The sequence below is a fragment of the Dryas octopetala genome, chromosome 7, assembly GCF_963921425.1.
Source record: "Dryas octopetala chromosome 7, drDryOcto1.1, whole genome shotgun sequence".
NCBI classification, from domain to species: domain Eukaryota; kingdom Viridiplantae; phylum Streptophyta; class Magnoliopsida; order Rosales; family Rosaceae; genus Dryas; species Dryas octopetala.
Window position 1 is genome coordinate 16,150,832 of NC_141372.1, and position 14,789 is coordinate 16,165,620.

General features: G+C 39.1%; 1 protein-coding gene and 1 long non-coding RNA gene across 4 annotated transcripts; both read left to right on the plus strand.

Moving 5' to 3' along the window:
* The first annotated feature begins 2,664 nt into the window (after positions 1-2,664).
* LOC147280088 (uncharacterized) lies at positions 2,665-3,690 on the plus strand. Its single transcript, XM_086252439.1, has one exon. The coding sequence runs from the start codon at positions 2,665-2,667 to the stop codon at positions 3,688-3,690; it is 1,026 nt and encodes a 341-aa protein (XP_086108565.1).
* Positions 3,691-10,423: 6,733 nt separating this feature from the next.
* On the plus strand, positions 10,424-14,132 carry LOC147280089 (uncharacterized). 3 transcript variants are annotated; one of them, XR_015123581.1, is made up of 6 exons: positions 10,424-10,523; positions 10,741-10,818; positions 11,268-11,929; positions 12,163-12,204; positions 12,299-12,454; positions 13,817-14,132. It is a non-coding gene; the product is annotated as an uncharacterized LOC147280089 (long non-coding RNA). The 3 variants fall into 3 exon arrangements; XR_015123582.1 differs by having other exon boundaries at positions 10,487-10,818; positions 11,268-11,496; positions 11,595-11,929; XR_015123580.1 differs by having other exon boundaries at positions 10,487-10,818.
* Positions 14,133-14,789: the final 657 nt, after the last annotated feature.

A 14,789-nucleotide genomic window follows, 5' to 3' on the forward strand; every position in this document is an offset into this window, starting at 1 on the left:
ATTTGTTGATGTTTTCTTTTATTTAATTTAATTATGTAAGTTTATTTATTCTATCTTGCGTGTTAGTTGTAGGTTGATTAATGGATTTGCATACTTTAACAAATCATTTATTCGTCTCTTGGTCTGTTAGTTTGATGTTTGCATGTATTAAATTTCCATTATCTATTTGAACCCGTCACTAGTTGTTTGCATCCTTTGACTGGCCACCTTAGGGTAATTGCATCTAGAAAGAACAATTTGCATAATACAGTTTTATGCGTTGTACTAATTTAATTCAATTGAGCATACATTAATTTAGTATTATAACAAGGAAAGAGAAGCAAATAGTAATATGTTGGAAGAAAACCCGTGGTATAACAATGGTTAACTAGGTAAAAACTATGAAACAATTACGTTCACATGAGTATGGCAAAAAATAGCAAGTTTAGCACATGAAAACCATAAAACTTACAACAAGAGAGATAATTTTGCGGACAACTTAAGATCATACTCATGTGTTATACAATTCACATTTTTATAGTGTCATTAAGGCTTAATCCACCATGATACTCTAAAATGAGTATTCTGACTTTTAGAGTTGTCCATGAGCCTTTTTAAAGAACTCCAAATGCACTCTGTAGGACATCTGCAACATATTATTATTATAGTTATTTTTAAATTATCTGTTATATAAGGGCTGAATGATGCTCAATTGAATTATAGGAATCATAAGTAATACCAAAATGCACAACTCTGAATGATTTGAGAAGCAAAACTAGTGCGGACAAACGTAAAATGCAAAAGGAAAATCTGAATGGTTTTTATGTCTATTCAAAACTCTGAATGGTTTTCATAACAACCTCTTAACTATGAGCTATAAATGGTTTGATTTAATAGTTATAAAATATCATTGGAAATCAACTAGTGCGGAATCAGAAGTGCGGAATTCCCTATAGGATACTAACATATTAGGGTATTAGCTTCCCTCTTATAGTAATTTGCATGTTTAGTGTCCCATTAAGTGAATTTTGTTGTAAATATATTGTTATATGTGGCTATTCCTGTAATTAGTTGTAGGGGCATACTAGTAAATATTCAAAACCTAGTAAACCCTACTTCTATATAAGGATATTTATATCATGAATGAAATAGACTGATGATATTCTCTCTGCCTCCTCTTTTCCACAAACCCTAAATTTCTACATTCTTTTACAACACGTTATCAGCATGAAGAGCTCTAAGGATTGTGGATCGCCAAACAATAGAGGATCATCCTTCAATCTGTTCTTCAACCAAGTAGGTTTATAAAACAATTTTATGTTTATGTTTTGAAATCTTTGATTGATTGAAAAATCCTCCATGAGGCATGAACCCTAAATCTATGTGATTGATTTATTTGGGATTACATATATTTTATACATGCTTCCTTGAATTGAATGATTAAATAATAATAAAAAGAGGAAGAATTTATTGGGGTGATCGGAAACCACCCCGTGCGGCCAGCAGCCACCAGCCCCCTCACCCACGCGCGCTGCCTGCAGCAGCCCCTCGCTGCCAGCAGCAGCTCTCGCGCGCGCAGCAGCGCCTCGCTGCCAGCAGCAGCTCTCGCGCGCGCAGCAGCGCCTCGCTGCCTCGCTCCCGCAGTAGTGCCTCGCTGCCAGCAGCAGCCCTCGCGCCCGCAGCAGCGCCTCGCATCGCTGCCAGCAGCAGCGTCACCTTGCAAGAAAGCCCCCTCACAGCAGCGCAACCTTGCTGCCTTGCGGAGGCGCAGCCTAGCAGCAGCAGCCCTTCGCCCTTCGCTGCCAGCAGCAGCAGCGCCTCGCTGCCTGCAGCAGCCAGCCCTCCTCGCTGCCTGCAGCAGCCAGCCCTCCTCGCTGCCAGCAGCAGCACGCACCTTTGCAGCAGCGCCCAGCCATGCATGCTGCCAGCAGCCTTGCTGCCCAGCAGGCAGCCCACCAAGCATGCAGCCCAGGCCAGCAGCCCAGGCCCAAGGAGCCAGCCCAGCAGGCCCGTGCAGCCAGCCTTGCAGCGGCCCAGCAGCGCCTCGCAGGCCCACTCCCACGCTACCAGCCCAGCAGGCCCGCCATGTCAGCGCCACGCTGGCAGCCCAGCAGGCCCACCACCAAGCTGCCACGTCAACTCCATGCATGCGCCACCAAGCTGCCACGTCAGCGCCACTCCCACGTTGACACATGGCAAGCCTCCTGAAACTTTGTAAAAATGAAATGATTAATTCTTGCCATGCCTGGGGTTTGAACCCAGGACCTCTTTTGCACTACCTTGCACCTTAACCACTGTGCTGCTGATGGTTTATTATTATTATGCAAACCATTTAATATATATACTCTAAATGTCAGAAACTTTTATTCAAACAATTTTGTGATATTTTTCTGTTGTATTTGGGTATATGAATATTTTACTTGTTTAAATTTTTGCACTAGAATATATGTGTAGAAATTGCAGGTAATTAATGAACCAGTAGTTCATACATAAATATTGAACCTGTAGCTTCAATAATGCCGTATAAGGAACCTGAAGTTTCCTTCATAAATTCACCATACATGATAAAACCAGTAGATTTTACATGTCTATACCATGTTATAGAACTTGAAGTTCTTATTTATTGCTTATCGATGTTATTGCCCGAAGCACTAATTATAATTATTTGTTCCTTTCAACCAAAGAATGTCAAATCTCAACAAGCTTGATTTTGTCGCTTTGGAAGTTTCCGGAAGAAACTATCTAAAGTGGACTCAAGATGTTAAGCTTCATTTGACTGCCAAGAAGATGAGATCGACAATCAATGCAGACAATGTTGTCGCAGAATCTCTTAAGGCAAGTGCCATGATCTTCATTAGGAAGCATATGGAGGAAGCACTTCAAGTTGAGTACCTCGCTGAAGAGGATCCACGAGCTCTTTGGGTTGCTCTGGAAGAGCGGTTTGACCATCAAAAGACCATTTTCTTGCCTGAAGCAAGACATGATTGGCAGAACATTCGTTTCCAGGATTTCAAATCCGTGAATGAGTATAATTCGGAGATCTGCCGGATCCGGTCACTCCTCAAATTTTGTGGGGAGGAGCTTACCGAAGCTGACCTATTGGAGAAGACTTTCTCCACCTTCCCTGCCTCCTGTTTGGTCCTGCAGCAACAATACAGGGAGAGGAATTTTACCAAGTTCTCGGCATTGATCACTACTCTGTTGCTCGCTGAAAAGAACAACAACTTATTAATGAGAAATGATCAAGCCCAACCTGTCGGTACTAAAGCAGCACCATTGCCTGAAGCAAACGTTGTTGCTTATCGCGATTCAAACCGCGAAAGAGGATACCGAGGTCATGGAAAAGGCACAAAGTCTGACCGCCCGAGATATGGAAGGAAAGGTTCTCAGAGGAATGGCCTGTATGACCGAGGCCAACGTGGCCATGGCCCACGTGGTAGGAACCACGGTCTCTCGGCCCCAAGAACTCGAAATGAGAGGAACACTGGTCCGGCCCGTCGCCACCAGAATCAGAATCAGAATGATCTCTGTTACCGATGTGGAGGAACTGATCACTGGTCCCGCACCTGCCGTGCATCAGCGCAAGCTGTAAATGAGTATCACGCCAGTCGCGGAACTCGAGAGACCAATCTCGTTGAGGGATCATTTCCTATGGATACCACCTTAGAGGTCACTGATTTTCAGACTGCTACTGGACACTTTGAGGACTAGAAACTCGATGACATGGATATGATCGGCGCTTGTGCCGTATTTATTTTCTGAATAATGTTTTTCTTATTCGGATTATTTTGGTGATTTATGATTTGGATTATTTGTTTTGGAAATTTGGTTATGCTCGAATATTATTTAATTCAATTAAGTTATTTTCATACATGTGATCTATTGAATTAAATTTATGAATAAGCATGTTTAGTGGGGAAGTTTGTTGTCTGGCAGACAGTGCTACTACGCACACCATACTTCAAGATCGGAAGTATTTTTCAAACTTATTGCTTACTCATATCTCTGTGACAACCATATCAGGCCAATCCAACCTGATAGAGGGCCATGGCAAAGCCCATTTTTTATGTTGTCCAATGGTACTGAATTACCATTAATGAGGCCTTATATTCTCCAAGTTCCAGAAGAACGTTGTTGAGTTATAAGGATATTCAAGCCAACGGTTATCACGTTGAAACCACTGAGGAAAATGGAGTGGAATATCTTTGCATAACCTCCAATTTGTATGGCCAGAAGCGTACATTGGAGAAATCGAAATGTCTCTCGAGCGGTCTTACATGACCACCATTCGATCGATTGAGGCCAATCACATAGTTAACCAGAAGTTAACCAATTCGAGCAGTTTCTTTCTATGGCATGACCGGTTGGGATACCCAGGTCAAAGTATGATGCGCCGTATCCTCAATTCATCACACGGGCATCCCCTTACTAATAAGGATCTTGTGTTTAGTGACACACTATACCAAACTTGCTCGCTCAGAAAGTTGAATACTAGACCATCATATGCAAAGACTAGTAAAGACTCCATCATTTTCCTGCAAATGATACAAGGGAATATTTGTGGACTTATCCAACCACCATGCGGACCATTTAAATATTTCATGGTTTTGGTTGATGCATCGACAAAGTGATCACATGTTACACTATTGTCCACAAGAAACGCTGCTTTTGCTAAAATTCTCGCCCAGAAGGCTCACCACACGGATTATCCTATAAAGTCCAGAAGATTTGATAATGCCGGAGAGTTTATATCGAAAACTTTCGATGATTATTGCATGCCCCTAGGGATTAATGTTGAACATCGAGTTCCCTATGTTCACACCCAGAATGGTCTCGCAGAAGCGTTCATTAAAAGATTACAAATGATCGCACGAACCTTGGTTATGCGCACCAAGCTTCCAATTTCTGCGTAGGGCTATGCAATCTTGCATGCAGCCATGTTGGTCCGGTTGAGGCCCACTGCTACCCAACCTTACTCCGCGTTACAGTTGGTGACTGGGTACGAACCTGACGTTTCGTACTTACGCGTATTTGGGTATGCAGTTTACGTGCCAGTTGCGCCGCTACAACGTACCAAAATGGGTCCTCAACGAACGATGGGCATATATGTCGATTATGAATCCCCATCCATTATACGCTTTTTAGAGCCCTTGATAGGCGATCTCTTTACCGCTAGATTTGCGGATTGTCACTTTGATGAGACAGTCTTCCCGCCGTTAGGGGGAGATATGAACGTCACCGTTCCTGAAGAACGACGTGAATTGACGTGGAATGTCCCCACTATGTCTCATCTCGATCCCCGAACCGCACAATGTGATAGTGAAGTGCGGAGAATTCTAGATCTACAGAGTATAACTCATAATATGCCAGACGCATTCTCTGAACTAGCTAAAGTGACGAGATCACATATACCTGCTGCAAATGTGCCTGCAAAGATATCCGTCCCCGAAGGACGTGTCGTCCTAGGAGGACGTGTCGTCCCAGATGGACGAGGTACAACAATAGTGGCTAACCAGTCATATGTCCCTGCTCAGAAGTGAGGTTGACCATTAGGTTCGATGGACTCTTATCCCCGGAAGAGGATACATTTGGCACAAATGAGTCCCCTTGACATCGCGATCTCAATCGATCCATCTCACGAAATAGTTCCGGATTATGGGTCCGTCCCAGAAGAGACGACGTTGGGGGACGCTCCAACGTTAGAACCCACTCCCGAGAACATAGAGATCTCTATAAATTATGCATGCTTAAGTGAGCTCTGGAATCGATACGAGATTATCATCGATGATATATTTGTATTCGCGGTAGCTACCGAAATCATAACTAGCGATGACATCGAACCTCACTCCGTTGATGAATGTTAACGTCGAGACGACTGGCCAAAATGGAAAGAAGCAATCCAGGTCGAATTAGATTCCTTGACAAAGAGAAAGGTGTTTGGGCCTGTCGTTCCTACACCTTCCCCATGTTAAACCTGTAGAATTTAAATGGGTATTTGTAAGGAAGCGTAATGAGAAAAACGAGATTGTGAGATACAAGGCTCGTCTAGTGGCGCAAGGATTTTCTCAACGCCCTGGGATTGATTACGAGGAAGAGTATTCCCCCGTAATGGACGTCATAACGTTCCACTACCTTATCAGTTTGGTAGTTTTCGAAAAACTGAGTATGCAGCTTATGAATGTGGTCACTGCTTATCTCTATGGGGATTTTGATACAGAGATATATATGAAAGTTCCCGAAGGACTTAAGACACCCGATTCTAATAGTTCCAGACCACGGAACACGCTCTCCATTAGTTTGAGGCGTTCACTTTATGGATTGAAACAATCCGAACGGAGGTGGTATAACCGTCTAAGTGAGTATTTGATCGGGATGGGATATGTGAATAATGTTCTATGCCCTTGCGTGTTTATTAAGAACAAGTTCCGGCTTTGCTATTGTAGTTGTTTATGTCGATGACATGAATCTAATTGGTACTCCTGAAGAGATCAAGGAAACAACTAAACACCTGAAGTTGGAATTCGAGATAAAAGATCTTGGGAGAACGAACTTCTGTCTCGGCCTGGAGCTCGAGCACCGTGCAGATGGAATTTTGGTCCATCAATCGAATTACATCCAGAAGATGTTAAGGCGCTTTAATGAGGATAAAGCGAAGCCTTCTAACACGCCCATGATCGTCCGTTGTCTAGATCCTAAGAATAATCCATTTCATCCCGTAGATGATAACGAAGAGATATTGGCACCAGAAGTCCCATATCTAAGTACAATAGGCGCATTATTGTACTTGTCTCAATGTACTAGACCGAACATATCATTCGCTGTGAACTTGTTAGCTAGATGTAGCTCTGCGCCAACACGCCGCCATTGGAATGGCATAAAAGACTTTTTCCGCTACCTTAAAGGTACGACGGATATGAGCTTATTCTATCCCTAGCTACGCATCAAGGAATGGATCGAACCCCCTCGATCCTCGGAATGATGCCCGCCTTTTGGATATGCTGACGCAGGGTATCTATCAGACCCGCATAAGGCGCGTTCTCAAACTGGTTATGTCTTTACCATTGGGAATACAACAATATCTTGGAGGTCTACGAAACAGACCTTTGTTGCTACCTCTTCCAATCATGCTGAGATTCTAGCCCTTCACGAAGCAGTTCGTGAATGTATATGGCTAAGAGCAGTTTCCAAGCATGTTCGAACTACGTGTGGGCTGAATTCCACCACTGATGAACCAACGATTATCTATGAGGATAATGCCGCTTGCATCCAGCAGATGAAGACAGATTTCATCAAAGGAGACAACACCAAGCATATTGTACCGAAGTTCTTCTTCAGTCCACAGCAACAAGAGCATCAGATGATTGAAGTCAAGCAGATCCGATCTCAAGACAACCATGCAGACCTCTTCACCAAGTCACTGCTAAAGTCCACGTTCTTGATGCATGTTCGAGGTATTGGTTTGCGTAGATTGGCTGATTTTCCTAGTATGTAATCTTCAGGGGGAGTCGACATCAGGGGGAGTATCCCGACGCATACTCGCTTGACCATCGTGTACTCTTTTGTCCTTCGTCCAAGGTTATTTTGTCCCACTGGGTTTTGTTACCTGGCAAGGTTTTAATGGGGCACATCTTGGCATGGTCACTCTACTCATACTACATCCTGAAGATGTGTTGATCTGATATATATGCATTTGCTCATCTTTTCCCTTCGACCACGGGTTTTTCCCATTGGGTTTACCGGGCAAGGTTTTGGTGTAGCAACTCTAATGCACCCCGCTCCCATAGACATACTATCTGCTTATGATCCAGAAGATATGACTTCACCTACTTTCGAGGTTCTGATGCGACTACTCCACACTCACGCGCGTTGCACTCTTTTTCCTTCGACCAAGGTTGTTTTTGTTCCCACAGGGTTTTTATTACTTGGCAAGGTTTTAACGAGGCAACTTAGAAGCGCATAGCAGAGACAACACTAATGACATGGAATATCCAAGGGGGAGTGTTGTAAATATATTGTTATATGTGGCTATTCCTGTAATTAGTTGTAGGGGCATACTAGTAAATATTCAAAACCTAGTAAACCCTACTTCTATATAAGGATATTTATATCATGAATGAAATAGACTGATGATATTCTCTCTGCCTCCTCTTTTCCACAAACCCTAAATTTTTACATTCTTTTACAACAAATTTAGTTTTGTGTGAGTGTGTTATAACTGAAAATGGGAAATGGGTTTTCATAATATGGACTTGAAAATAACTTTCTGCACTCCTTGCACCTCTGTAAGTTTTTAGTATGTTTGGCAATGAATGATATAATTGACCCCTCTCTTTCAATAATTTTGGAAAGGTTGCCGTATGACTGCCAAAACGGGTTACACGACGGCTAACAAAGTAACAGCTACAAGTACCCTTTGTGTGCTACATATTGGAAAGTCTAGTAAAGTGGCAAATAAGTTCTCTGTTTTATTTTTTTGGTTCAATGAGGTTCATTGCTTTTGGACTGAATGAGGTACAAAATAGACCAGAGTGTCGGTGAGTGTTCGATGGATGGTTCATTTGCTGGTTTGGGCTAAACTGAAATCAGTTTGGGAACAAAATTTCATAACTTAGTAAGGCAAGCCATAAATGTGGTATAGAATAATTGTAATTGATTAACCTCCAATGAGATTCACTTTTTGAAAATAGTGCAAATATACCTTGGAGTAGTTTGTAAAGTGATATAAAGCCATTGCAATGGGACAAATAGAGTACTAAATTAAGCTGTACCTATCAAGTAGCTTTTCTAAGTAGAATGACCATTAAGGGTACATGCTGAATTAACTTGATGAAAAAGTTTTGAACAAGTCCAGTATCAAACTTATATGTAGCCTAACCAATCCTATATAGTAAGAGGTTCAAAATTAGGTCGACTATACTAGAGCCAATCCAAGTTCACTTAACCTAAATTGACTAATTCGTAGGCATGGGCAAGAAGGTGTTGGGAGATCTCAATTGTCAAAAACACCAACACCATCAAACTGCGTTAGCGTTCAGTCATTGACCAAATAAGAGGAGCATTATTATTGAAAAGGGGTTTTGTGGAATTTTGATAAAGGCCTCAATATTACTCAGGAAGCACATAAAATTTTTCTATTAAAAACTCTAGTGTTTACTGGAAAAATTAAAAAAACAGATGCACTCTCGTAGTATACCGTAAGTCCTTTAACTCTAATAGTTAATCAACTAGTTTGTGATTTAGTGATAATTTTAAATTAAGATGAGCAAACTTAAGATCACATGAGATATAAATTAACTGAATTTATAAAAACACATTGATGCATCTGTGTTTCCTTCTCCAAAAGTCAACAACGGAAGTTGAGTGGGGAGATAAGGGCATCGCGTGGAAGATGAAGACTGATAAGATAAATAAGGACACTTGAGATCAGACCAAGTGACAAGAGCCTAAGACATTTCAAAGAGATGCTGATCATGCCCAAAAGGATGAAATGCTATCTTGCCCTGTAAAATATCAATCTCTCATGGATTATCAACTAGGATAAGGTGGATAAAAACTCAAGCCCACCAGAACTTTGTGACTTGGTTCTTGTTCTTTCCTAGGGAAGTGGATAAGAAGAATTAATGAGCATGTTGCTGTGCTCTTGTGTTAAGTTGAGGATAACTCAATATACAGTTAAATCATAAAATTGTCTTCATATTGTAATGTGCCACACATATTTCTTCTCCTGATATAATTTAAGCAGTGACCAGAAAACAACATCCACAACAATTTAGTGTACCATAATTAAGATTGCAAAGGACAAAAAATTATATCCACAACTAAAATCAGAAAATTGAGAAGCCCAAAGCAGTTGAGCGTCCCGTTCAAAAGGAGGACCATCTTTTTGTTGCTGCTTAGAGATATCCAAAAATAAACAGAGATCAAACTAGTTTCAAACAACCTAAAACTAGGGTCATAAAATTAATTGAGCATTTTATGTCTCTCCATACACTACAAGAAAAATGCTTTTTGACAACATGCATTTAACAACGTGCGACTGATGCATGTTGCGAAATAAGGTATTTTACAACGTGCCTTTAATGTACGTTGTCATTAGTATTATTTAAAAGTATTTGACAACATGCGGATTTTGCATGTTGTTAAAAGTTTATATTGCAACATACTTGTGCACGTTGTGAAATTTATTAAATATAACAACGTGCACTGTGTGTTGTTAAAATTAAACTCAGTAATATTAATTAATGTTGATCAAAATTTTATGCGGGAATTCTCCCTCTCCTTATTATCACTAAAAAATTGAAACCCCTTTTTCACCCCAAAAAAAAAAATGGAAACCCTTTCTTCCAAACCCATTCTTCCAAACTCATTCTCTCCCCCAATCCCCGTCCATCTGATTTGTTTCTTTTTTTTTTTTTGTTTTCTTGTTTGTTATCAATTAGTGAAACAAGAAGGCAGAGAAACCTCCCAGATTCTTGTCTCACGACCATTTCAGATAGCAACCAAAAAGGGCAGAAACCTCCTAGATTATGCTCTCACTCTTATGGGTTTCTCTCAATCTCCTACTAATTTTTTACTCAGCCCTATTTTCCCATCTCTCTCTCTCTCTCTCTCTCTCTCTCTCTCTCTCTCTCTCTCTCTCTCTCTCTCTCTCTCCACTTCCTCTCTCATTCTTATGGGTTTCTCTTACTGTTTGTCGCTCTCTCTCTCTCTCTCTCCTCCCTCCCTCGCTCTCTCTGCTTCGTCTCTCTCAAACCATATCAGGGCGAACCGGGACCAACCCACCACCTCGGTCTGTTGCGATCACTGCTCTGATTGAAGCCGAAACTCACTGATCTGATGGTAGGCTTTAGAAACTTAAGAGTTTACTTTTCATTCTCTTCTTAAATTAGGAATTTTTCTATTTAATTTTTAGAGTTCCGAAACCCCAATTCTTAGGGTTGTATTTTCATTGTGATTTGGAGTTACAGTGTGTTGTCTTATGAGTTATGCATTCCCTTTGTTTGGGGTTTGATTAGTTAAAAAATATGAGTTCTGACTTGGAATGGATCAATTTTTAAGTTGTAGTTTCTTCTCTTTCACTCAGGTTATTACATTATTTAATTTTTCTAGTTTTTGTTTAGTCTGAATTAATATAGATTTTAGAGTTAATTTCACCTTGCTAAGCTATAAGGAATATTGCACAACTCGCATTGCAGCCACACTTATATTAATTCTCATAATGAAGGTTTATAATTAAGATCGATGACCTTCTTTATGTTTTTTTATATAATATATATGGTTTCAATCAGTTTTCCTAGGCGATCCTACAAGTATAGCCACACCATGAGCAGGATATGGGGAGACAAACACTGTCACAAAGATAAACACACCAAAAGAAGCAACAACAGAAGTTCCTGTACGATTTATTATATGAGTGACAACAACTCGACTTAAGCTAAGTTTTTTGTTTTTTTTTATCAGGCAATACCTTACATCTAATCTCGATTCAAAATATCATGTTCTGCAATTATACTTGAGGTTAGCTTAGTTTATATTTTAATTTTGATTCATTCCATATATGAGTGACAACAAATTTTGGTTGATATTTCTTATTAATGTTTTCGTATTGATATCAGATCTGGTGGTTGTCATTGTGTTTGCAACTTGTGGTGGCATTGCAACTCTGTCCACTATCATAGCTCTTGCTTTGTTTCTAATGAATTTCTTTTTGAAGATTGGGAATTTTCTTCTATACTAAGTCCTCAGCATTTAAGTTTGATCTTAATTTCTATTATTTTGCTGGCTTGCTGATTTATGTGATGAATTAAATATGATTTGTATTTGAGTTTGGTTTTAATTTCTAGCTTTCATGTGCATTTGATTCACGTGGTTGAAGGATTTTCATAAGTGCATCGATGGTGCTCTGCATTTTCATGGAGACATTCATCAATGAGCGGCAAATATTTTCATGGTAATTTATTATTGTGTCTTACAATGACATCTTGATTCAATGAGACAAATCAATACTACCTCATTATGTTTAAAGTTCAATGTTAAATTATACCAGCATTGCATTGTCTGTATGTCCCTTCCAACATTGATACACCTATTCCTCATATTGTTTGCATTAAATCTAAGGAAGGTGAAATGACTCATAATCCTCAGTTCACTACTTGTAATTTCTGTATTAATTGACTTTTGCAGACTACAATCACTTGATGGAGCTCACTGAGGAAATGTTGAGTGGTAAATCAATACTACTTAATTACTTGCTTATTTCTTATATTGTTTTTCATTTAATCAAATGAAGGTGAAATGACTGAGTACAATGACTTAGCAGACTACAATGAGTAGATGGAGCTCACTGAGGAGATGTTGAGTGGTAAGCATCATTGATGCATGTCTCCAACATGTGCTCGTAGGAAGTTTGCTAACCTGAATGAGTTACAGATATCCAACTGTAACATCACTGATTCTGGAGTTTCTTATTTGAAAGGTATTCCATAGTTTTTTCTAGTTGTCAATGCATCAATAGTTTTCTGCTTCTCTCAATTTCTGTTTTTCTTAATTGTTTGTGTACACACACATTCAACACAATCATAGACTTTTTATGTATGCAATAGAAAAGTAGGATGGTGACACTATTTACACACTAGCTATGTAGAGAGAGAATCCAATTTTGATGCACTACCATCTTAATTAGCTCAAGCTGTAAAGGAGCAACAACTGATGATGCTCCTATTCTTAACAGATTTGCTTTTTTTTTTTTTACAAGCTGTAAGAGGTTCTCTCTTCCCTTCCCCCCTCCCTCCCTTCCTTCTTCCATCCTTCTCTGATTTCACGTTTGATATGTTCTAGCTACTTAAAATGTAGAAATATTAATTTTGACTGTGGGGCCACCACCTTGTGCTATAGTTTTTGTGGAGTAAATAAATAGTTGCAAATTCTTCTAAGATGATCTTGCTTTTGTACATATTTACAGAAGTAATATTCTTTATAATATGTTTCAATCCCAGCTGACCCAAATGCAAAAGATAAATTGTTCTCAACTTTTTGATAGTGGTCATAAATTTAATTTATATTCGGTGTCGATTCTAGCAGGTTTAACGAATTGCATGCATATATGAAACATCAGTACATAAATTCACCAAATATGTAAATCACCTCTCTACACTTGTAGCAGCAACAAATATGTCTAAACATGAAAAAGAAAACACAAATTTCATTGATGTAGCAGCAATTTCCTTTGCATGCATGTATACATATGTGTATGTAAGTAAAGACATATGTGTGTCCAAATTTTCTGTTTAAACAAGTTGTTCAACATGATTTGAGTCTGTGATGCATAGTGTAACAATTTGTGTGATGGCTAAAAAAAAATATAAAGCTAGATTGCAGTAAATTTATGAGGACATGTCTTTTATAGTTGAATTTAATGTCTTTTGTTCAATTTGTTTTTATATATATATAGCTGGACTGCTAGTTGATGTTGAGTTTAATATCTGTTATATTTCTTTTCCATACTCCCATTGATTTTTGTATTTATATTTGTTGCTAGTTTGAATCATGTACATGTCTTTTTTTTTTTTTCTAAGGTTTGTTGCTAGTTGAAGAGAATAATAGCTTTACTGCTTTATCACTAAATCATGTATCTGTATGGTCATGAAACAAAGAACTTGGACCTTTTGGCTTTTGCAAAGGAATTACACAGCATGTTAAAGACAAAAATGCTCCATACTGCCCTCCCTCCCTCCAATCATTTCCCTCAAATTATTAGCTTTTTTTTTTGTTTTCTTTGTTACTTCCTTTTCTAATCAATTTTTTCACTACCATTCTTTTCTCTCATTGGTGGTGACAGAGGCATGCATCTATATGGTCAACCTTGCTGCTGCAATGAAAAATGAAGAGTGGTACACCAACTACTGGAGATGCACTTTAACTTCAATGGAATTTGGGTTCAGACCATGTTTTGAATGAGGATTGCAAGTCTGGCAGCTAAGTGGATCATTCTTTTCATAAGACTAATAGTATTGTTGGGGTTTTTTGTAATACAAGTTGTCCTAGATTTGGTTTTTGTTGTTTAGTTTCGACATGGAGAATTGATGTTTATTGAAAATCTAACTTTTTGTCTATTTTACTTATCAATTAGACTGAAAAATATTTTATTATTGGTAGATTAATGATTTTGCTTTGATTTTGAACAATTGATAGATAACTATTTTGTTACTTAATTATTAGGTCAAATTGGTGGTTAACATTGGTTTGCCAAATTATTAAAAAAAAATATATATATATATATGAATGACAACGTGCAATTCAAAGTTGTCAAAAAATAAATAACAACATGCGATTGCGTGTTGTTGAAATCTTACCACAACATGCACAACATGTTGTTGATTAACTAGACTACAACGTGCGCACGTTGTCTTACACCCACTATGAACGAATGATCAGATATTGTGACGATGTGCATCGCCTTTTTTGGCAACATGCAATGCACGTTGTTAAAGGATCTCACTTTTTAACGACATGTCGTACGACCACGTGCAGGTGCACGTTGTGTATCTACTTTAACAACGCACATTGCACGTTGTCAAAGGGCTTTTTTCTTGTAGTGATATAATCTTAGTTTTTACACAAGATATAGAGTAGTATACCTTCACTCTGGTTATAAGGTACTCCCTCTAATTTTATTCAAATTGCCTAGGGTAATTTGCATAATACCCTCATTTTAGTATCATAAAGTGATGCAAATGCACACTCATCAGAGCATAATGAGTTGGTTCCCCAAAGGACACAAACCGGTTGGCGTGTTTGTATTGACTATCGGA

Excerpts from the sequence above, each read along its gene's own strand:
- LOC147280088 (XM_086252439.1), top strand. The coding sequence starts at position 2,665 with ATGTCAAATCTCAACAAGCTTGATTTTGTCGCTTTGGAAGTTTCCGGA.